We start from the raw sequence: 23,162 nt of genomic DNA on the forward strand, positions 1-23,162 counted from the left end.
TTTAATGATCCTTTTTCAAATGCCTGCTTTCTGCTTATTTTCTTCCTCTCTTTTGGAATATTCTTTTGTCTTCCTCTATGAACTCAGTGACTGGCTCACAGCCTTCCTTTCTAATCCAAATGTAACCTTCATGCTCTGGAATTACAATAGACTACACTCAATGGTAATAACTCAACAGACACTTCAGTCGCCTCAGCCAGGGAGATTTATCTCCTTCCTGACTGTCCTCCAGCTGCCCACCTGTGGCCAGATTCACCATAACAGCTCCGTCTCCAGCACCTCAAATCTGCCTTTACTCTGACCACTGCAGGTAGTCTCCTTCCCCATCCAACCTAGACCTGACCAGAGGGTTAGCCATTTCAAAGGGGCTTTCTCCAGCATCCTGGTTTCTCTTGCCCGCTTGTCCTCTGGTTTCCAACTTGCCAGACTCCAACCCTGAATAACCTTCACTCCTGCCCTTCCTCTGATGTTAGCCAGTCTTTCTGATTCTAACCTCCATCTTTTCCGATCTGTTTTCCAGGGTATCTTTGTTCATCACAAATCCAATTTACTTTTCAAAATAAATTTGAGCTGAGTCAGACTTATCCCTATGTAATGTCAGTTTATACCTAAGTATTTCAAGGTATTTTCTTAAGTGAAAGAGACAGGAATAGAGCCACAACCAATGTGCTAGAAGTTGCAAATAGCTGTAGTCTATCTTACTTATCCCAAACTAAAGGGAGTGAGCAGCTGTATGGTTAGTAGCTGTGGCAATCACAAATTATTGTACTTGTGAGTTGTGATTTTATTGTTACTCTGATTTTATAGTATTTTAAAATTTTGCCCATGGGTAAGTTTTTAATTAGGAATAGAGAGAAGGAAAGATGAGGAAATTCACATCTACCTTGCATGTAAGCAAGAATAATGTCATCAATATGTCTGTTAGAAGAGACATAATAATTATGATAACTAAACCACAGGCAGACAGTGAAGTATAAGTGCAGTTCCCTATTAGCACTTTAAAATTGATAAATTATGTGTGGTGTTATATGAACAATAAAATAAGATGATTTTTGCTAATATGGTTACAGTATCCTGTTGCATCTTAGCTATTTTATCTCCATAACAGAAGTCTGGAAAACAATAACTCTTTAAAAAATTAAGTTCAGGCCAGGCGTGGTGGCTCACACCTATAATCCCAGCACTTTGGGAGGGCAAGGCAGGAGGATTGCCTGAAGTCAGGAGTTCAAGACCAGCCTGGCCAACATGGTGAAACCCCATCTCTACTAAAAATACAAAAATTAGCCGGACGTGGTGGCAGGCGCCTGTAATTCCAGCTACTTGGGAGGCCGAGGTGGGAGAATTGCTTGAACCCAGGAGATAGAGGTTGCAGTGAGCCGAGATTGCGCCACTGCACTCCAGCCTGGGCGACAGAGTGCGTCTCCATCTCAAAAAAAAAAAAAAAAAAAAATCTAAGTTCAAGTTTAAATAAAATATTCAAAAGATTTGCTTTTTCTCTTTTAAAATGAAAGCTTTTTAGTTACTTTTTGAATAGCTTCATTATTATGTGCCTCTACCCCTATAACTTAACTAAAAGATATATAGTACTTTTCACCATACTTCTTTCTCTCCTAATTTTTTTGGGTATTTTCTAAATCACGGCATGCCTAGGAGAGAACATTGAGTAAACAGATATCACCCACTATGTGTTGCCAAGAGCAGAATAAGAGTTAGAGAACCTGAGGTTAGAGAAGTAGTTCCGTGCAAGTGTAGGTTTAAGATTTATTTATTCATTTATTTATTATCCTTTTCTAAATTGAGATAAAGCGAAAACAAGGATAAGAAAGCAGCTTTGAAAACTATACTGTGCTGCACACATTGGTGGTTGTTTTTATATTAATTATCATAATCCCAATGAAAAGAGGTGACTCTACTGGGACTGGCCACATAAAGCCACTGTTAACAAAGTACTGAGAGCAGCCCAGCCTCACAGCCCCAGCCCAGGTGGAGCAGCTCTCACTGTGCCGCTGGGCTTCCTGTATCCAAAAGGGGAAGGAGGGTTGTTGACAGCAATGAATTTGCAACATTTGAGGATGCCATAAGCCTGTCCAAGTTCCACCCCAGGCCGCCTTACTTGCCTCGGCCCCAATCCGGCACTCTCACCCAGGGGAAGCATCCAAATGTTCCATGGAACTTCTTCCCCAAGTCATAACAGTTTTTTTTTTTTTTTTTCCAGTGGAATTTTGGAGTTGTCGTGCTGTACTGGCATCAAGTGTGACTCTTGCGGTGTATTGCTGGGTTCATTTTGATTGAGCAGATACCAGGAGGGATCATTTTCACCCAACTGGAGCTAGTGAAAATTAGGGGCAAATGATTTTTTTGAACCCAATTCTCCATATAGATCCTCTTTACTTAATGGTGTACAGATCACACTGGAGATGTTGGAACCCTGAGTTTGAGATTTGGCTTGAAAGCTGCTGCAGGCTCAAGTCCAGGAAGTATCATTCACATTGTTGTTAATGAAATGTGCAGCCTTAGGCAGAGGTCCTGTCTAGCTCCGTATCACACATGCATGTCCTTAGTTAAAGCATTTACCCTCTCTGAGCCTTGCGGTTTCTAATATGCAAAATAATGATGCCTACTTTATGGGGTTATTTCAAGGATCAAATGAGATAACACAATGGAAGTACTTTCATATTCTAAATTACTGTAGAAATAGTAGCTATTATGAAAATACTACAGTAGAAGCAAATTTGTTGTCAATTTATGATCATTTTTAATCAACCATAGAATGGGTTTAAGTAAAAAAGGAAAAAATTTCACATCTAGCCTCAAGCTGAATGAAGTTTCCTTACATCATGAGCTTTATTGGGAGCCTAAAACAATTCAGTGTTTGGAAGGTGGTGCTTAATCTGGAGCCTTGATGATATAAACTTACCTGAACTTTAGGACTTAGTTGAAACCACCCACACAAGAAACTCCTTAGCACTTGATACTCTAATGGGCTAGTGGAATGCATTGATGAGTCCCAGTGTGAGACATCATTACTCTGGTTATTAACTGACATTAATCGATGATCATTTTTAATTAATGATAACTATCACTTATTGCATGTCTACTGACTGAGTACTTTATAAACATTGTTTCATTTTATTTAAGCCATACAGCAATCCCATGAGACAGGAACTTCCATGACCAGCTCCTTGCTGTTTAGGAAGGAGGAAAATCGGCTTAAGCAAGTTAAGTGGTGTGCCCCGGGTCATAGTTAAATCCAGCAGAGTTGGGGTTAGGGGGCACATCAGTCTGACTCCAAACTTTGTTTACTGTGTCACTGCTTCCCTAAGCCTCAGTTCTTAGATGTACTGTTTTTCCCCTGGCAAATCTTAAAAAGGTTATACATATGAGCCCCAGGAAAGTGCTCTGTGTTTGAAATATTAAAACCATTCTTGGATGTGACCTTCTGCAATCTTATCTTCCAAATCTCTTGGAAGGAAAAAACCAATAATCCCAACTTCTACTTTCTCACCACTCACTCTTTGCTTTTCGTAAACTGCTAGACTCAATGTTCTGCCTTCAGCATTTTATTGAAACCACTTTTGTGAAGTGATCTAATACTGGCTAACTGCAGTGGCATTTTCTCGGGGAAGGAGGCATTCCTTCTTGCTGTTTACACCTGCTGCCTCCTTGGCTCCCCCTCCCTCTCTCTGGAATTCCTTGCAGCATGACCTTGATCCCTGTGACTATAATGAAATGGCTTGCACAAGGATCATCAGTGATTTCAGTCAAACAAGGTCATCGCCGCTGCTCTTTCTTCATCCTTCTTTTTCTGTCTGTGGCATTTAAAACTGCTGACCTTCCTCCTGGGGAAATTCTCTTCCCTTGGTTTTGGTCCTGCTATGTGTTTCAGGCTCTCCTGCAGCCTCTCTGATCATGCCTTCCCCGTACCTTGTTTTTACTACCTTTCTCCTGCTCCCTTTACATGTACTTGGGTCTGGTCCTCAGTTCTCTTCTCTGCACTCTGTCTCTCTTTACAAACACATGAAGTCTACTTGCCCTCTTCTGATGCCACCAGGACTTCCAGTGCTAACCACTCATGTTAAGTCTGAGACTCTCTGTTCTATCTGCTCCCTACCTTCTCCACCTGTGGGTCTCATTCAACTTTCGTTTCAAAGGTTCTAAAATGGAACTCATTAATTTCCCACTAAACTTCTCCTTTTGCCAGAGCTCTTGGGACCTAGCTAGTATCCTCTGCTACAAGTCTTGTTGGACCCACTTTCCATCAGCCAGTCATTTGTTGTTTGCTAAGTACTGATGTTTATATCACCTTAATTCTTCTCACATCCATCTCCCTCCTTCCTATCCTCATCTCTTACCTAAGCCATTACCATGTTTATCCCACCTGCAAAGTCCTCCATTCATTCTATTCTAAGCAAGGTTAAGAGTTCATATCATCCTCCTATTCAGAAGTCTTTAACAGCTCTGCATGGCCTGTGTATTAGTCCGTTTTCACACTGCTATAAAGAACTACCTGAGACTGCATAATTTATAAAGAAAAGAGGTTTAATGGACTCACAGTTCTGCATGGCTAGGGAGGCCTCAGGAAACTTACAATCAAGATGGAAGACAAAGGGGGAGCAAGGCACGTCTTATATGGTGACAGGACAGAGAGAGTGAGGGTGGGGGAGGTACCATACTTTTAAACCATCAGATCTTATGAGAACTCACTGTCACAAGAATAGCATGGAGGAGGCTGCCCCCATGATCCAGTCACCTCCCACGAGGTCCCTTCCTTGACATGTAGGGATTACAATTAGAGATGAGATTTGGGTGGGGACACAGAACCAAACCATATCAGCCTGTTTAAAAGAGGAAAAAAAAAACTCAGTCAGTATTCTCCATGTTTATACCCAGCCTGTTCTCTTTCCATCAGCTGCCTCATTCTCCTGATATTCTAGCCTAATTGGAATGAGCATCTCTCTCCTCGTCCTTTTGCCTCTGTTCATGTTGTGTCCTCTTTCCTTCATCTCCACATGCCCAGGCGCTACTTGTCTTTCAAAGCCACGTGCAAATTCCTTCCTTTCTGTGATGCAACAGTGATCTCCCGAGATGTGAGTCAACTCTTCCTCTGAAATCCCTCAATGCTGTGCCCTACCTCTCTTGAGAACATGTAGTTCAGTCTGCTGACTCCATAATATTACCAGGAGGGAGCTCTTTAGGAGCAGAGTTTGTGTCATGTTTTTATTCTAAACAATAAATATAAGACTGCTTCCTTCCTAGAGTAGATGTCCTGTAAATGTAAAATGAAAATTTGTTGTGTCCTGTAAATAGTCATGGTAGTAAAGTAGTAAATCAAGATTTGAATGGTTTTTTGACTCCAAAACCCCACTGTCTTCTGGCCATGCTGTGAACAACAGATGATGGACTCGTGGGCATTTGTTTGATTGTTTGAGCACTCACTCATCTTAGTGTGTGTTGCTGTAATCTCCCGTAACAACCTGAGAGCTCTTGAAATATGAGATCTGATTATCTTTGTATCTATCAGATATCTAACATAAAGGAATACCTTGGAGATATTGCGGGTTTGGCTCCAGATCACCTCAGTAAAGCAAATATTGCAATATACAAGTCATACAAATCTTTTGGTTTCCCAGTGCACATAATAGTCATGTTTATACTATACTGTAGTTTATTAAGTATACAATAGCATTTTGTCTAAAATATATACATACCTTAATTAAAAATGCTTTATTGCTAAAAAATGCTAATGATTATCTGAGCTTTCAGTGAGTCATAATCTCTGCTAATGAAGGATTGTTGCTTAGATGTTGGTGGCTGCTGACTGATCAGGGTGGTGGTTGCTGAGGATTGGGAGTCGCTGTGTCAGTTTCTTAAAGTAAAACAACAATGAAGTTTGCCACATTGATTGACTCTTCCTTTCACAAAAGATTTATCTGCAGCATGCAGTGCTGTTGCAGTGCTGTTTGATAGCATTTTACCCACAGTAGAATTTCCTTCAAAATTAGAGTCAGTATGCTCAAACCCTGCCACTACTTTATCAACTAAGTTTATGAAATATCCTAAATCTTTTGTCATTTCGACAGCGTTCATAGCATCTTCGTCAAAAGTAGACTTCACCTCAAGAAACCACTTTCTTTGTTCTTCTATAAGAAGCAACTCCTTATCTTTGCAAGTTTTATCATGAGATTTTATCATGAGAATCAGTCACCTCTCCAGGCTCTACTTCTAATTCCTCTCTAGGCTCTACTTCTAATTCTAGTTCTCTTGGTGTTTGTACCACATCTGCAGTTACTTCCTTCACCACAGTCTTAAAACCCTCAAAGTCATCCATGAGAGTTGGAATGAACTTCTTCGACACTCCTGCTAATGTTGATATTTTGACATCCTCCCATGAATCACAGATGTTCTTAATGTCATCTAGAATGGTGATTCCTTTCCAAAAGTGTTTTATTTTACTTTGCCTAAGTCAGAAGAATTCATCAGAAGAATCACTATCTATGGCAACTGAATCCTTATGACATGTACTTCTTAAATAATAACACTTGAAATGGAAGTTACTCCTTGATCGATGGGCTACAGAGTGGATGTTGTGTTAGCAGGCATGAAAACAACATTAATCTTGTATAGCTTCATCAGAGCTCTAGGGTGATGAAGTTCATTGCCAATGAGAAGTAACATTTTGAAAGGAATCCTCTTTATCTGAGTAGTAAGTCCCAACAGTGGGCTTCAAATATTTAGTAAACCATGCTGTAAACAGATGTGCTATCATCCAGGCTTTGTTTTTCCATTTATAGAGCACAGAGTACAATTAGCATAATTTTTAAGGACCCCAGGATTTTTTGAATGGGAAAAGCACTGGTTTCAACATAAAGTCACCAGCTGCATTAGTCTGTACTAAGAGTGTCAGCCTGTCCTTTGGAGCTTTGAAGCCAGTTATTAACTTCCCCTTAGCTGTGAAAGTCCTGGATGGCATCTTCTTCCAATAAAAATCTGTGATGCCTACATTGAAAATCTGTTGTTTAGTGGAGCCAGCTTCAACCATTATCTTAGCTATATCTTCTGGATAATCTGCTGCAGCTTCTGCTTCTACGTCAGCACTTGCTGCTTCACCTTGCACTTTTCTGCTTTGAAGACAGCTTCTTTTCTGAAACCTTATAAACCAACCTCTGCTAACTTCAGACATTTCTTCTCCAGCTCTCTCACCTCTCTTAGCCTTCATAGAATTAAAGAGAATTAGAGCCTTGCTTTGGATTAGGCTTTGGCTGAAGGGAATGTCGTGGCTGATTTGATCTTCTATCCAGGCTACTACAACTTTCTCCATAATCAGCAATAAGGATGTTTTGCTTTCTTATCATTCCTGTGTTCACTGGAGTAGCGTTTTTAATTTTCCTCAAGAACTTTTCCTTTGCATTCACAACTTGACTAACTGTTTGGCACAAGAGGGCTGGTTTTCATCCTGTCTCAGCTTTCAGCATGCCTTCCTCACTAAGCTTAATCATTCCTAGCTTTTGATTTAAAGAGAGAGATGTGGGACTTTTTCTTTCGCTTGAACACTTAGAGGCCATTCTACTAGGGTTAGTCATTGGCCTAATGTCAATACTGTTGTGGCTCAGGGAATAGGGAGGTCCAAGGAGAGAGAAACAGATGGGGGACATGGCTGGTCAGTAGAACAGTCAGAACACACACATTTATTGATTAAGTTTGCATCTTACATAGGCACAGTTCATGACACCACAAAACAACTAAAATAGTAACATCAAAGATCACACATCACCGTAACAGAAATAATAATAATAACTTTTGAAATATTACAGAATATTGCGTGACATGGACACAGGAAATGAGTACCTGTTGCTGGAAAAATGGTGTCAATAGACTTATTCGAGTTAAACCTTCAACTTGGAAAAAATGTAATATCTATGTAGTGCGATAAAGCAAAGCCTAATAAAATGAGGTATGCCTGTATAGTACATATAATATATATCATGAGTAATCAAACCATTTGTAAAAAGCTAAGACATCCAGAAGAATATTGCATCACTTTGCAAAATAATATTTTGATCACTGCTTTAAGTCTAAATGAATCTAGGAAATATGTATTAAGCATCTGAGTTGACACATGGATGTTAAGCCTAAGAGTAAAATGCAGACCTAGAAATATTTTGGATGTTGCTGAGAGTTTGTATTCGGGAAATAGAGCAAAGGGTGGCTGATGATTACACACTGTGGTTTGCAGCACATGGATAAAGCACTTGGTCACCTGTTCTACATTATTGTTATTATTTGCACATGAAGGGTTGGTAGGGAGCAGAGAAGGTAGCCTACTAAGTTCCTTTCTTTCCTTCCCATAGGTAGGGCCATAGTCCATTTGAGATGTGAGTGTATTGAGTTCAGTAGAAACAGTTAGATGAACAGTTCAGTTGAACAATTCTAACCTGCTAGTAAAATCCCAAGAAGAAAAGATGGTGTTTTCTACTTAACAAAGTATGGAATCATGGGGTGCTGATGATATTCCATCATCACTAGGGAATGTGCTGCCAGTTGGTTTTTCTCACAATGGGAATGCATTTCTACCAAGCTGCCTTTCCCATCTGAGAGGTCAGGACTGTGGGTACAATTTACAGACAAAGGTAAAACTGGGAGGCCACTATTTCACCTGCTTGCTGCTTAAAACCCTTCAGTAGCTGTCTACATTGCCTTCAGAATAAACTCTGAGCTCAGCATGGAAAGCAGTTCATTGGACCCTGCATTTCTCACTGGGATCAGTCCTCACCCCTTCTTCCCTTGTGCTACAGCTGCACTGAATACCCTGTCTTTAAAAGGGTCCTGTTGTCTCACACTTTAGCCCTTGCTATTCCTTCTTCCTGGAATGCCCTTCTCCACTTATTTTCTCTTCAAATTATTTTGTAGATCTATGGTGGGAAGAAGGCACCTCTCAGCACAGAGTCTAAGATTTCTCAAAATGAGTAGTAGGCAAACACCCCTGAAGAGTAACCCATACTTAGCTGAGCCAGAAGTTCCCAAGGAAGCTGAGATGCCCTCATCAATCATGAAATAAAATCCAAAGATCCATGCACACTGAGAAATTCGTGGTAACATTCCTCGTGGGTAGCAGGGAGAACCAGACAGTCAACCAATACATATCCACTGTAGATGAGGTGGCAAGAAGTACTATCAAGAGAAGAAAACCAAGGTGAAGGGTAGAAAGGATGGGAGTTGGTGTGTCAGGTAAGGTCGTTGGGGAGGGCATCACTGATGACAGGAATGATGGAGGCCAAGCCTGTCAATTGGATACCAAGAACCTTGCTCAAAGCTGCAGGTAATCTTGAAGAATATTGAAAAGGAAATAGACCCCAGAATCATTGCCAGGAAAGCCTGTACAGCTTGGGAATTGAATTTGCCCTGAGGTGACTTTTTGAAGCAAGTTGATTTGTGACCATTCCGTGTGCATTGTTAACTAACAAAATAGGAGTGAATCATTCTGTCTGTGGTATTATTCAGGTTGAGCCCTGCCTTTGAGCTGAATCCAAGCCCCACAATCAATCCCCTCCCCACTCAGCCATCTCCACCTACAAAATCAGTGGACAAGTTGCTGCCATAAGTAGCAATGCATTTGGCTCTGCCAGAACTGGTCAGTCAAAAAGTAGCCTCCAAGCAGCTACTATGTGCCTAGAGCTGGGATGAAAACTACGTATTTTACATCTGTGTCAGAGATCCCTGTTCCACTTGGTTCTGCAGTCCAGTAAAGGAGTCCAAATGCTTCCATCCGTAGAACATATTCCATAAACACTTATTTGGTGGAGAATTGATATGATGCAGACTTCATTGCTGTGGAACTGAGGCCCTTGCAAGCACTTGCTATGTGCTAGTCACTGGACTTCACACACTGGTCTTATATAATCTCCAGAGCACCCTATGAAGTTGCCAATGTTATCTTCTCCACTTGACAAATGAGGACACAGAGGTCTGTTGGGTTAAAAGTTGCTGCAGACCTAGGAGGAGGCTGCTCAACACACTCTGGAGAGCTGAAAAGTTGTCTGTTTTCAGTTGTTCCTGGGTTTTGCCACCTATATAATGGGAAGTAATAATTCTCATTTCATAAGGTCATGGTGAAAGGCAACAAGAGACTTTATAAAAAGCACCTGACACAGATGCTAGACAGAGCTGGCTAAGACAGTGAAAGGTGAACCTGGATCTCACTATCTGATCTCTCCAGCTTCTTGGAAATTTAATACCCTACGCCAGAGTCCAGCATCACTGGGCAACATTTCTGTGGGTGAGTTTGGAGTGGGTGGAGGAGCTATCCTAAGGGAACAACCTACTGCTTTAACGGTGATTAAAAATATAGCTTAACCTAGAGCAAGGTTTTTCTTACACTGCATGGAAATAGGTGAAAATAAAAGAAAAAAAGGGTAAGAAACCCACTGGGTTTGTTGGCTCAGAGACTCCCGCTCGGGGACAATTTTAGAAGAGCTCTGTGCTTTGAAATGTGGCTGCTCATTCTTGTTCTTGATCAACCATAGCCTTTCTCACCTGATTTCCGTATAGCATCACTTAGAGCTCTACGTGTATCTAAATATATATATATGCTTATACCCAGATGTGTTATTTCCTCTTGATTATCGAATCTTTTAAGAAATCTCCACAGTTGTTCCCTCCGGGCTCTCACAGCACTGTTCATAGCAAGCCATCAATTGTGACCAACTCCTTGAAGTCAGTAGGCATCTTCCCTCAAGTCAGGTCTTGAGGAGGAAGCACTGTGGCCTTGCCCACGGCCTGTGAGCTCTAAATACCATCTGAGGTTGCTCACAAGCTCTCTACGGTTGAGGCCAAGTCATTTATATAAAGAGGCTTTTGTGCTCAACACTTTTTGTTGGATTTTTTCAGTGTGGTAAAGACATCTATATGATCTAAACGAACAGCAGGAAACCTGACTTCCTCATCACACAATTCAAAAGACTCACAGGTGAATTATGCATTCGGTATTGTGAGAGCTTCTCAATTAACAATGGCAGATACCACCCAGAGTTTCCTCCAAAAAATGTTAGAAAAAGGATCCTTCACCACACATTCGTTTCCCTACAAGTTTCCTGCCTGTTTCAAGGAGGGTTTTTAAGAAGACACACTTTGAATTACAAATACCATTTAATGAAGAAGGAATAGCTGCAGTGGCAGAAAAAACAAACACACATTTTTGGGACTGGGCATGCAGGACCCCCAGGTTATGCTTCAGTTTCTTCATTGGTTACCTGGGCAACATAAACCCATCTCTGCTTTTCTGAGCCACTACAAGTCCTTATGCAAAATGGGTAGTCTGTATGCTACATATCTGGGATGAGTACATTTCTGATGGAGGAAAATTGGTAAAACAGTGTATGCAGTGAAAATATGGTTCTAAACACCTGAAGGTAGCCCATGAATACCTTCTCACAGATTGCAAAGGGCTCTATTTGTATGGTCTCAGGTGTTGATTATTTATCAAAAAGCCATGATGCATTTAAATACATGGTACCCATTACATGTGAGCATCTCACAAACATCAATGCCTACTGATGTATGAAAAAAATGACGGATAGAGAGCTGCATACTGAATCATCTCAAGTGGCTTCCAGATGTGCTGATAGCATCTGTTTTGAGTTTTGGCTTATAGCTAATTTAGGGGCAAGACTAGAAATTAAGCCTTTGGCTTCTTGAGACAGCCATGGATTCTGAATTACATTGCATTCAAGTTCTTAAATGTTCAGAAGCCATTGTCCATGTAATTAAAAAAGACCCAGGCTTATTTCAGCAAGCATGGTTCAGTGTTTCAGAAGGAAGACTCTGAAACCTCAGTATCCAAAAGAAAGAGAGTAACATTTGATCAATTCCATTTTCTTTTTAAATGTGGGTTTTCGCAGAACAGTATTTTCAGTCTGTACTCTTTTTTTTTTTTTTTTGGATGTTTTTAACATGTTTGTTGAGCACTTGCTTTAGACCAGCCGCTGGACTAAGTTCTGGGGTACATCAACTTAAAACAATTATAGATCAATTATAGATAGATGGATGGATGCACACATGGATACATGAACGGGTAAATGGATGAATGGCCTAATTTCAAAGAGATCATAGTCTGGTGGGGGTAAAATAAATTAATCTTAATACAGCATGATATGTAGTAGTAGGGGAGTCTAAGGGGGAAATTTAATACGTGTATCTAGAAAGGTCAAGGAAAATCTTCATGGTGATGGCAGATTTGGACTGAGTTCAATTGTGAAAGATGAGTAAGAGTTTGTCAGACTGAAAAGTATAAGAAGGATATTGCAAGAATGTACAATGATGCAGGGAAAAAAGGCATAAAAAGTGAATATTAGAAGCCTTGTATGTGACTGGCATTAAGCACAGCATGGGAACAGTGTGGGCATGGGAGTGAGGATCAGCCTGGAAAGATGAAGGAGAGTGTGAGCCCCTTGGTTCAGAGTTTGGACTTTTTTCTTTAAGAAGGTATCATGATCACATTTGCATTTTAGAAAAGAAAGGAATCTTAGAGGGAGAAGAAACTGGAAAATAGAATGCCAGTTAGGAACATTTTGCAGTAGAAGTTCACACAGCAACCACGAGGGCCCGAATAAAAGCCATGGCAGTGGGCTAGTGAGTGGATCACAGAGATAGAGTTTCTCAGGAGGCTGAACCAACAGAGCTTTTGACTCAGTGAATGTGTGGAACGAAAGAGAGAAATGAATCAAAGATTTATTCTGATTTCATTGACTGGGTGAATGAATGGTGATGCCATTGAGAAAAAATGTAGAAAGACAAATGGATATGTTCCCAAACATAAGACCTAGTGAATTGAAAAGTCCAGGAATCCTCCTTGGCCTCAGGTCAGACCTGCCTGGATTCCTCAAAAATATAAAGAAAAAACATGAAGCTTCACACAAAATAAGGCCTTTGAGAAACCTTTTCAATGAATTTAAGTGTGATGGGAAACCAGATCTCAAAAAAGAGAAAGATTGCCCATTTTTTGCCATGTTTGTGTCATTTTGCAGGCTAATATTTTGTTTTGTTTTGTTTTCTCAATCTATTCCCTGATCATATTTCAAGGTTTTGTTTTTACTCATCAGAATGACAGGAAGTTTTCAGTGTGTGTTTCCTTCAAGTTTGGCCTCAACCTTATTTTCAGGATTAGGCGTTTGTTTTTCCATTTGCCTCCATGACAACGAAGTCCAGAATTCCTATATATAGTCATCCAGCGTCCATTGTCCCCCTGGCCATTGTATCATAATCTTGTGCGTCCAGGCCGGAGAGCTCCACCGATGACAGTAGACAAGGAGGTGCCAGAGTCCTTGGCCTGGAGATTTTCAAGGCATAATCAAAAGAAGGAAATAAAATAATATGACTGCCTTTAGAGATGTATGTTCCCCCTTAGACACTATCCAGAAGGAATGAAAATGGTTTGTGTTCTAAAGCTTAGTTTTGAATATAATTTTCTTTTGGAATAGTCCATAGATAAAGAACATTTTTGAGGCTCTTCAGAAGAAATACTTGGAAAGTTGCATTGGTGATTTATGGTTTTTGTTGTTTCTCTGGATGCCAAATTCTGCTCAGTGTTAACAGCACTTAAGAAACAGGTATTTTGAGAACAGGAATTAAATCGAAGTTCAAAGGAATTCGGATAGAACCAAGAAAAATCTTTTAAATGAGCAGACTTCTTGAGTCTGTGAATCATCTTGATAGCTCTGTGTTACACACTGTTGTAGTAACTTAAAACAATATATGTGTACCTGGAGTTAAGAAAGTTGTCCACAAATTCAATCCAGGAAACATCTTCTTAAGTACCTTTCCAGGCACTTCTAAGCAATTGGGATACATCAGTGAAAAAGACAGCACGAACCCTTGCTCCTGTGGAGCTGACATTACCTGCTTGGTTGTCATTTCAGATTGACAGGAACAATGCCTTGTGTGCCTGTATAGCACGGTTGTCCACAAATTCAATCTAACGGATATTTTCTTAAGTGCTGTCATTAAGTATTTATGGTGATAATTAAAGTTTATGAAGTTTGTAAAGAACCTAACAGATTATCTTGTCTAAAGGCACCTAAAAAAATTACTGCAGTAAAAAACACGTAACATGGGAATTTATCCTCTTAACAAATTTCTAAGTATATAGGATAGTATTGTTAACTGTATACACATTGTTATACAGCAGATCTCTAGAACTCTTTCGTCTTACATGACTGAAACTCTATATCCATAGAACAACAACTCTCCACTTCCTTCTACCCACAGCCCCTGGCAGCCACCGTTCTACTCTCTGTATGGGTTTGACTGCTCTAGCTGCCTCATGGAAGTGGCATCATGCAGTATTTGTCCGTGACTGCCTTATAGCATATAACAAGATTTCCTTCTTTTTTAAGGCTAAATAATATTTGTGTGTGTGTGTGTGTGTGTGTGTGTTATACACCACATTTTCTCTCATTCACATGTTGATGAACGCTTAGGTTACTTCTACCTCCTGGCTATTATAACTAATGCTATAGTGAGTACATATCTCTTCAAGATCCTAATTTCAATTCTTTTGGAGAAATACCCAGTAGTGGGATTGCTTGATCGTATGATAGTTCTGTTTTTAATTTTTTTTTTGAGGAAATTCCATGCTATTTTCCGTGAGACTGTACCATTTTGCATTCCAGACAACAGCACACAAGGGTTCCAGTTTCTCCACAGCCTTGCCAGCACTTATTTTCTTTTTTTTGATAATCACCATCCTAACTAGGGGAATCCTTTTCAAAAATGCCTTAAGCATTTTAATTTCATTTAAAATGTAAATACAATGTATTCACCAGTATTGTGATACAGGGTAAAGCCTATGTCTTTGAATCTGGTTCCTTTGATTGAAGTTCCCTGTTTCCTCCCTTGCATAAACCACACTCACCTACACTGTGTTGTGTGCTACTTCCAGTTTCCATTTCTTTGAAGTGGAATGAGAACTTAGACATTTGTAAAACAGTCTTAGAGCAGAGTCCTTCAAGATTTTTATGATCTCAATCTTTTACAGTTGGTCTTGCCAAAATGTAACTTAACAGTAATTTTTTTTAGCAACTTGACTTTATCAAGTCTTTTCAAAGCATTCAACATAGCTTTCATAGAAATAACACTTTTATACCTATATTTTATCTTATAGAATATTAATTAAATTGAATGAGCTCAGCAGCAAATATAACTGGTACAAAAAAGTTTTAGGAGCAAGTGAAACTGATGATTCTTGTTAGCATTAGGTCCAATGCTAAAAGCAGAAATGGATGGACCTGCTAGAGGATGGTGCACAACATCAGCCTAGACACCACTGTTGCCATGGTTCTTCTTTGGTTAGAATGTTTTAAGGTCACAGACATTGATCTAGCCAAGTTTGCTTAAGGAGGACTTGTAAATGTAATACGAGGTATAATGAGATCAGGGCAAGAATCACAATGTGTATGTGTTGGCAAAGCATAGAGGAAAGCAAAGAGTTCTGTTTGGATTGTTGGGAAAAATCTTCACAGAGGGCGTGACATTTCAGTTGAGTTTTGAAGGATGGGTAAGAATTTGTCAGGCAAAAAGAAGAGAAAGCGCACTGGTGGCCTTGATCAAGGATCCCCCAAGGATGCAATACGTGGCATGTGCGAGGAATTGGAAGCTAGCTGGAAGTGAGGCTGGAGACATGGGCTGAGACCAGACTGAATAGCTTTACTCTTGAGCAATAGGGCACAGTCATATCATAATAATATATGAGTAATGATATGTATACTGGCTGAACTAGAATTGATCTTAGAAGAAGAAAGACCAGGTAGGAGGTTTTAAGAGTTGCCCACATGTGATAGGAGGACCTGAATGAACAAGGGGTAGGGAAGGCAGGACTGGGGAGGAAAACGAATGGAGGTGGGTCATGAGGCATGTCTCTGAGGCATGATACGTGTTTAAATGTGCTGCCACAGGAAAGGGAGAAATCTGAAACCCTGAAGGAAGAATCTCACAATTTGAGCTCGAACAAAGTGGTGGGCCATTTACCAACATTCAGAACGCGGAAGGAGATGTTTAGGGAAAGATGGTGTCAGTTGTCAACGTGGTGAGTTTCAGGAGTCCATCAGACACAAAGCTTGAACAGTTTTTCAGCTTTAGATGAAGACTCAGATGATCACAAAGCTCAGGAGGTTTCCCATTGCAGAATTCTGTATCTGGTCACTACAGATTCCTGGATCACTGTCGCATACATTAAAATACTGAAACTATTTTTGTCCTTTGCCTAAGTTTATTAGCAGTTGTATAATAGAAGTTACATGCCATCCCAAAAGTTTCTTGTTAAATAAAGTACATTTTTTAGCTGCCCTCTTACCTTTGTTTGTGTGCCTTTCTCAAATTTTCTTGACTAGAAATATTATTTCTTGACTAGAAATAATGGTCTATACGTCTAGCTTATTTGGGTTCTCCCTCAACCTCCTCACTTTGGGCATTTTACAGTATCTTAAGTTATCCACAGATAATATTCTGTTTCTAATGGCCCATGCTACCAACCATTAGTTGCTAAATAGTCTGCTTTTCGAAAGAAAATTACAATCCATGTATTATTTTGAACTTCCTATGCTATTTTAGAACTTGGCGATTTTAAATTGTCCCTTACACAACCTACCCCACCCTCTGATGTACATGTTTTTCTGTTCAGACTCATCATTTCTTTACCCTAGGGAAATTAGGTCATTTTTTTTTCATTGTGATAATAATGTAGTTGTTGAATTTCTGTTTAGTTTCTCCAAAATGTATGACTTAAGGTGGAGGTGTAGTGAGTTGAACGTTTAGGTAACTGTATGTCTAGTGTTGATTTCATTAATTAGCACACTAATTAATACTAGTTATATTTATTAATGGACACTCATAGTTCTCTTGACATCCCCTCTCCATCTCTCTCACTCCCACATTCTATGAGGCACAAAGTGCTGCTTTTTCCTTCCTTCTCCTGCCTCTTTATAAATACCTCTATTAAAACATTTTGTTTGCATTGTATCACGATCAATTATTTACATCTTTGTCTGAGAAAGTGAGTTGCTTGAGGTCAGGGCTCAAGTCTTACTGTCCCAGAACAGGGTCTCCTATTTACTTAAATGCTCAGTAAATATTTGCTGAATGATGGGTGTAATTGAATCACTTGCCCCTTGGCCACCTCTAAAATTTGCTTGCCTAAAATTCCTTGTCTTATATTTTTTCTTGGTGCTTGATTCACAGTGACCAACAAGCCTGTCTCCCAAGTCTGCACAAAAATCTAGCTCAAATATAATGAAATGTAGTTGCTGGCACCGAGGTACTGCTGCTCCCTTTCACCTTCACTCACATTCTCTATGCAGGGCTGCAGAAAATTGAGAATTGATCCTCTGGTATGGCTTCCTCTTTGTATCACTTAGAGTATGCAAGGGGGCTGTCCTCTGTGGCTCCTACAATTTGCTGCCCAATTGACTCTTATTCTTCCCTGTGTCTTCCTTAATCTTACAATAGCTGAACTCTCCTGTTACTGTTCGTTTGTTCTCTTTGCCTCTTTTATTCCTTCAATCGGTGGGGTAAGTTTGCTAGACACGGAGAGGCCTATATTTTCATAAGTCAACTGCTCAGCTCTCTCCCCTAATAAATATGAGTTTCTAGAAGGCATCTCTCATGTCTTCTTTGACTTCGAATCCCCAGAGCCAGCACATGACCTGGCACTAGGACAGTGTTAACTAAATGTTGTGGAATGAGAACTGTGAATACTCAAGAAAGTCTCGTTCTCTCGGGCTTAGAGTCCATTTATTTGTGGTTTGCCTTTATAAAATCAAATTTCTTGTGTTTGTCTCTATGCTGACTAAGTTTTGGAGAAAAAAAGGAAAAAAAATAAAAACAACTCAAACTGTTATTCTGGAGAGCTGTAATTAGCAAAAAAAAATCCAATTTCTCCAGGAACATGAAAAATGAGAGGGTTAGGGTGTTCCATTTAGAATTCAGCAATAGAAATTTCTAGAATAGAAATCCTGAGATGTTCAAGAGCAACGAAAAAGCACCCATCCCTCACTTGCATTTGTGTGTCTTTCTTTTCCCAGGCAAACCCCACTTGAAGAATGTTAGAGTGTTATTATTTGAGGACAATTTATCAAGCATCTAACTAAAGCATGACATTTAGACAGATAGGTTTCCAGTTCTGGGTATTTGCAGGGCTCATCTTCACAACTTACTTCTAGAAATGTCTCCTGCGTGGTCCCTTATTTTGTTTATATAAGTATTTTGAAATTTCAGATATTCTGTCTCTTTTACTTGAGTCTTGCTTTTTTTTTTTTGTAATGCTTCAAAATGTTAAGTGTTTTCTTCCGTATTCATTTTAATGTTATTTTCTATCCTGTTATCATTTGCCTCTGTTCTAATGTTATTTTCTTAACTATTTTAACCTTTCTATCACTTTCTCTCTTTCCTCTCTGCTATGTGTTTATTGCTGAGAGAACGCTCATGTTCTTTTTGGCTCCTCTGATTCGTATCACAGAACCCTAGAGGTCACCATTGAGAACAGATGCCTAAGACACAAGACTCAGACTTTATAATCAGACAGGTCTTTGTTCAAATCCTCCCTCTGCTTCTTTGTATCTGTGTGACCAGTCATCCTCAGCTTCAGCTACGTCACTGGTAAAATTGAGATGTAAACTCAATTAGACCGCACACCATAGTTGTGAGAATTCATTGCTGGCTTCTGAATAAATTCTAAATCCTGTAGGCACTGTGACCATCATTGCTAAAATTCTAGTTTGATCCTGATTTTAATTCATTTCTTATGATAGCTTACAAACTGCAGAACTGCATATAACTTAATTAAATTTATTTTATGACTACAATTATACATTATAATTTCATTTCTAAAACTTCGCATGTAATTAAAGTCACAAGTCAGAGAATAAAACTCTTTTCTCAGACTGTATGTGTCAGGGTTGGTTGGTTGGTTGGGAATGTATAGTGATGCTAAGCCATGACCTGCTTTTAAAGTCTTTGCTGTTGGTTCCATTGTGGATACCACTGGCCATACAGGTGATGAAGATGTAACTTGTGTGAGCCGCAGCTGGGTGCAGAACTTCCCACTGAATTCACATCCGTGTGATTCAGCTGCTGTATTTCCCCATGACCAGAATTCTGACTCTCTCAACACAGGGATATTTTTAACCTTTCCTTCCTTAAGCTCAAAATGAAAGAAAATAGTCTTAATGATGATTTTTAACTTATGTGACATGCCCTTCGCAGCTAACAATCTGTTTGCCTTTCTAACCTGGGCACAAAATGACCTCCTTCCTGCTCTTCAGGCCATGCTTCCTGAACAAACAGGAATTTTATGTAGCTTAGCAAGTGGGCGTTTTAAGGATCGGTGGAATGATACACACTCATGTCTTTATCACTTTAGTGCCCAAAGTGCTAAAATCCTACATTATTCACAAATTCCACGTGAGCGAGAGCGAAATTGAGAATGTTGGCAGCAAAGAGGAAAGTAAAGCCCTAAGAAAATACAAAAAGTTGTAACCTGGGCATTGTTACAAATGTATCATAAATGATGGGATTTTCTTATTTTTGTCAATAAACCTGTCCATCTGATTTTCACCAGGAGGGAAAAAAAAGGAATTTATGACAGGGACACATCAGCTGTTCCTTTTGCACTGCCATTTGAGAAGGGCGATGAGCCTCTGTTTCTTGGAATGCTTTTCCCGTGACTTCTTGCGTTTTTATTTCTTCAGGTTTTCCATACTATATAAATACCAGAGTTAAAATTTTGAATTTGTTTTTTGAGATGAATGAAATAATATGCAATAGGCCCTAGAGACAAGATAAAAATGTGTGAACTAAAAGAGACTGGGGTCCTTGGAGGGGGTCTGCCTGACACATCAGTGCATGTGTTGAGTTGGGAGTGGATGGAAGGTCTGGGAGTGCATTCATCTGGCTTATCATCTGATGAGGAGCCATTCATTTCTTTATAGTTTTGCGAGAAAGGGACTGAAGAAGGCCGGGCGCGGTGGCTCAAGCCTGTAATCCCAGCACTTTGGGAGGCCGAGACGGGCGGATCACGAGGTCAGGAGATCGAGACCATCCTGGCTAACCCGGTGAAACCCCGTCTCTACTAAAAAATACAAAAAACTAGCCGGGCGAGGTGGCGGGCGCCTGTAGTCCCAGCTACTCGGGAGGCTGAGGCAGGAGAATGGCGTAAACCCGGGAGGCGGAGCTTGCAGTGAGCTGAGATCCGGCCACTGCACTCCAGCCTGGGCAACAGAGCGAGACTCCGTCTCAAAAAAAAAAAAAAAAGAAAGAAAGGGACTGAAGATGGCAGGTACCTGTTATCTGAGACCACTGCCAGCATCCATACTAATCTGGGAGAGCCAGGGATGTGCCTTGTTATGGAGGGGACTGTGACTCCTTTAAGACCTAGACCATCACTTGGGAGATTTGTTTTGGTCACTGGGTGGATTTGTGGGTAGTGGACAGATCACAGGCCAGCAGGACCTGGCTTTGAACTTGTTGGTTATAGAAGAATTTCTATTCTTTAGAGCTAAGAGTGCAAACTAGGACCAACATTACCAAGAGGACAGAAGCTATCTAGGGATCCTGGCTGGCAGTGCTCAACTTAGAGCTCAAGCCTGTGATAACAAGAGAGGTAGAGTGTGTTTTGTGCTTCATTGTACATGTGTTTCAAGCAGAAACTAGACTTGAGGGCTTAAATAGAAAACATCTCAAACAATCCATGAAATGGTAAACAAACCTGCTATTGAAAGAAAGAATGAGAAGTTGACAATTGCATTATTGTGATCCAGAGTGGGTTCATCAGCTAGGGTAGAGGAATAAAGAAAAAGGAGATAAAAGAACTGGGTAAAATGAATTCAGTTGTCATTCCTTTCTTCCTTTGTCTTCCGTTTACACCTGGTAATGAACCTACGGAGGCTTAGAGAGATTGTTCAAGTTTCCTTTTGTTTTATTTTGTGTGTGTGGCAGGTTTGTTTACAATTTCCAAAGGGGTTTTTCTCAATCTTGAGGAATATGAATTGAGGAGGCGGGGAGGAGAACAAGAAGGGGAAGATATTTGAGTGTTTTGCAGACAGGCGGTGGCCCAGCAATCAGGGAGGCTGCTCTGCTTTTGTTTTCCTGTTTGAAGAGGCTGACGGGATGGATGGTGCTGGTTTCATCAAATATGGGTTTTAGAGAATTCCTCCATGTCCTGCCTCAGGGAATTATGCTTTGGAAAATTAAGTGTCCATCAAATCAGGAGGAGGCTTGTACAGTTTCTATTCCCTTTCCCCCTTGCTTTTTGAAAGGCTTAAGAAAAGAGCCCTTTGTTTTCTTTTCAAGGAAAGTTACACTGAAATTCATCTGTGTGGTATTCATGGACTTCATTTGTGTCATTCATAGGCAGCTGTAGGTTATATAGGACAATGTTTTTGCATTTCTAACCTCCACATTGAAAGCAGCATGTTGGGAAAAGGTTCAAGACCTTTTACTTTTCCTCTCCCCCAACCCCTTTATTTATTTATTTTTACTTTTCTCTCTCTCTCTCTTTTTTTTTTAATTCAAAGAAGAAACGCTGAGATTTCCCCTCCTCCCTCCTAGATCAGATTTCTCTACCACATGCCATTGAAGCTTCTCGGGGTTAAGATTTGTGCCTGTCATTTCCGACATTTTCCTCAGAATCCCGAACTTTAAAATACCTTTCAGGGAAACTTGTTTGGAATTTCATTTTAATGGGATTTATGAATAAATCTCCATCTTAATGCTGACTAAGCTTTAAACATCCATTCCAGGAGAACGCTATTGGATTTTTATATTTTAAAATTTAAATCACTTGAGTGTGAAGGCATAAAACATTTTTATATTTGTGTGAGTGCCTTGTGCTTGAGCATTTCTGTTAAAGACTGATTTTTTTTTTTATTTGGTTGGCTTGAATAAATCTAGGCTGCAAAGGAGGAGATGTTGCATCATGTCCTTTCCTTTCTCGTGTAGACGCCTGTGTACATTATGCGGGTTTCTTTTCTCACCTACCGGGACGGGTATTCTGTGGCAACCTGTTGCCCTGCTGCAATTTCCTTTAAAAAAAAAACAGTTTACTTTCTTTCTATGCTTTGAAACCTTTAACCTCAAAATTTTATTTTTAAATGCCATGAGCCCTCAAAGTCAGATTAAAGAGGTGATAGTTCCTCTCGACATGCATTCCCCAAATCTGTGTTGTAGAGTGTAAATGAAGATAAAAGACGGAATCATAATCATCCCTCTTAAAAAAAACAAAAAACAAAAAAAAACCCCTCAAAACTAACGTTGGTCAAAAGATGCAAATGTTCAGTTATAAAATTAATAAGTTCTGGGGATCCAATGTGCAGCATAGTGACTGTAATATATAATACTGTGTGGTTTACTTGAAATGTGCTGGGGGAGTAGGTCTTGGGTGTGTTCCCTGCACTTTACAAATGGTAACTGTGAGGTGATGGATACGCTCATTAAATTGATGTGGTCATCATTTCACAATGGGTACACATATCAAATCATCATCTTGTACACCGTAAGTATAAACAATTTCTGTTTGTCAGTTATACCTTAGTAAAGCTGGAGGGTAAAAAGAAACCTGATGTCAGGGGTTTTCAAGTGTCGAACCTCTACTGTGTTCTCTGTGCCCCGTGTCATTTTTCCCATCTCTTCACAGATTCATCATATTCAGAGCCCCCAGATGTTCAGCAGCAGTTGAACCACTATCAGTCAGCTGCCCTGGCAAGGAACAACAGCCGTGTTAGCCCTGTGCCTCTTTCTGGGGCTGCTGCTGGCACTGAGCAGAAAACCGAAGCCGTGCTTCACTGCGAATTCTGTGAATTCTCCTCCGGCTACATCCAGAGCATCAGGCGCCACTACCGGGACAAGCATGGTGGGAAGAAGCTTTTCAAGTGCAAAGACTGCTCCTTTTACACAGGCTTTAAGTAAGTGATGTCCTGAACAGCTGTGGAGAAGAAGGTGGCTGCCCCTGCTCCACCCCTCACTGCAGGCCTCCCTTATACTTTCCTACTTGGAGCTTATGGGAAGCCCTGCCCATGTGATGATGTAGGGGTTGGGTCCAGGCTTCATGGAAAGGGGCTAGTTTCAGAAGACTGCTTTGGGATTTGGAAAGGGATGAAGAGCTATATCAGAACAAATGAGTT

The 23,162-nt window shown here is 40.2% G+C and overlaps 1 protein-coding gene across 5 annotated transcripts in view; it reads left to right on the plus strand.

Annotated features, from left to right (window-relative positions):
• The window catches only part of LOC105481032 (zinc finger protein 462), a 153,263-nt gene that overhangs the window by 88,120 nt on the left and 41,981 nt on the right, over positions 1-23,162 (plus strand). For all 5 annotated transcript variants that reach the window (XM_011740281.3, XM_024792629.2, XM_071078113.1 and 2 more), the window contains exon 8: positions 22,676-22,943. In XM_011740281.3, the coding sequence (XP_011738583.1) occupies positions 22,676-22,943 (268 nt within the window). The remainder of the gene's footprint in view (positions 1-22,675; positions 22,944-23,162) is intronic.

This window comes from Macaca nemestrina, chromosome 14 (assembly GCF_043159975.1).
Source record: "Macaca nemestrina isolate mMacNem1 chromosome 14, mMacNem.hap1, whole genome shotgun sequence".
In the NCBI taxonomy this organism is placed as follows: Eukaryota; Metazoa; Chordata; class Mammalia; order Primates; family Cercopithecidae; genus Macaca; species Macaca nemestrina.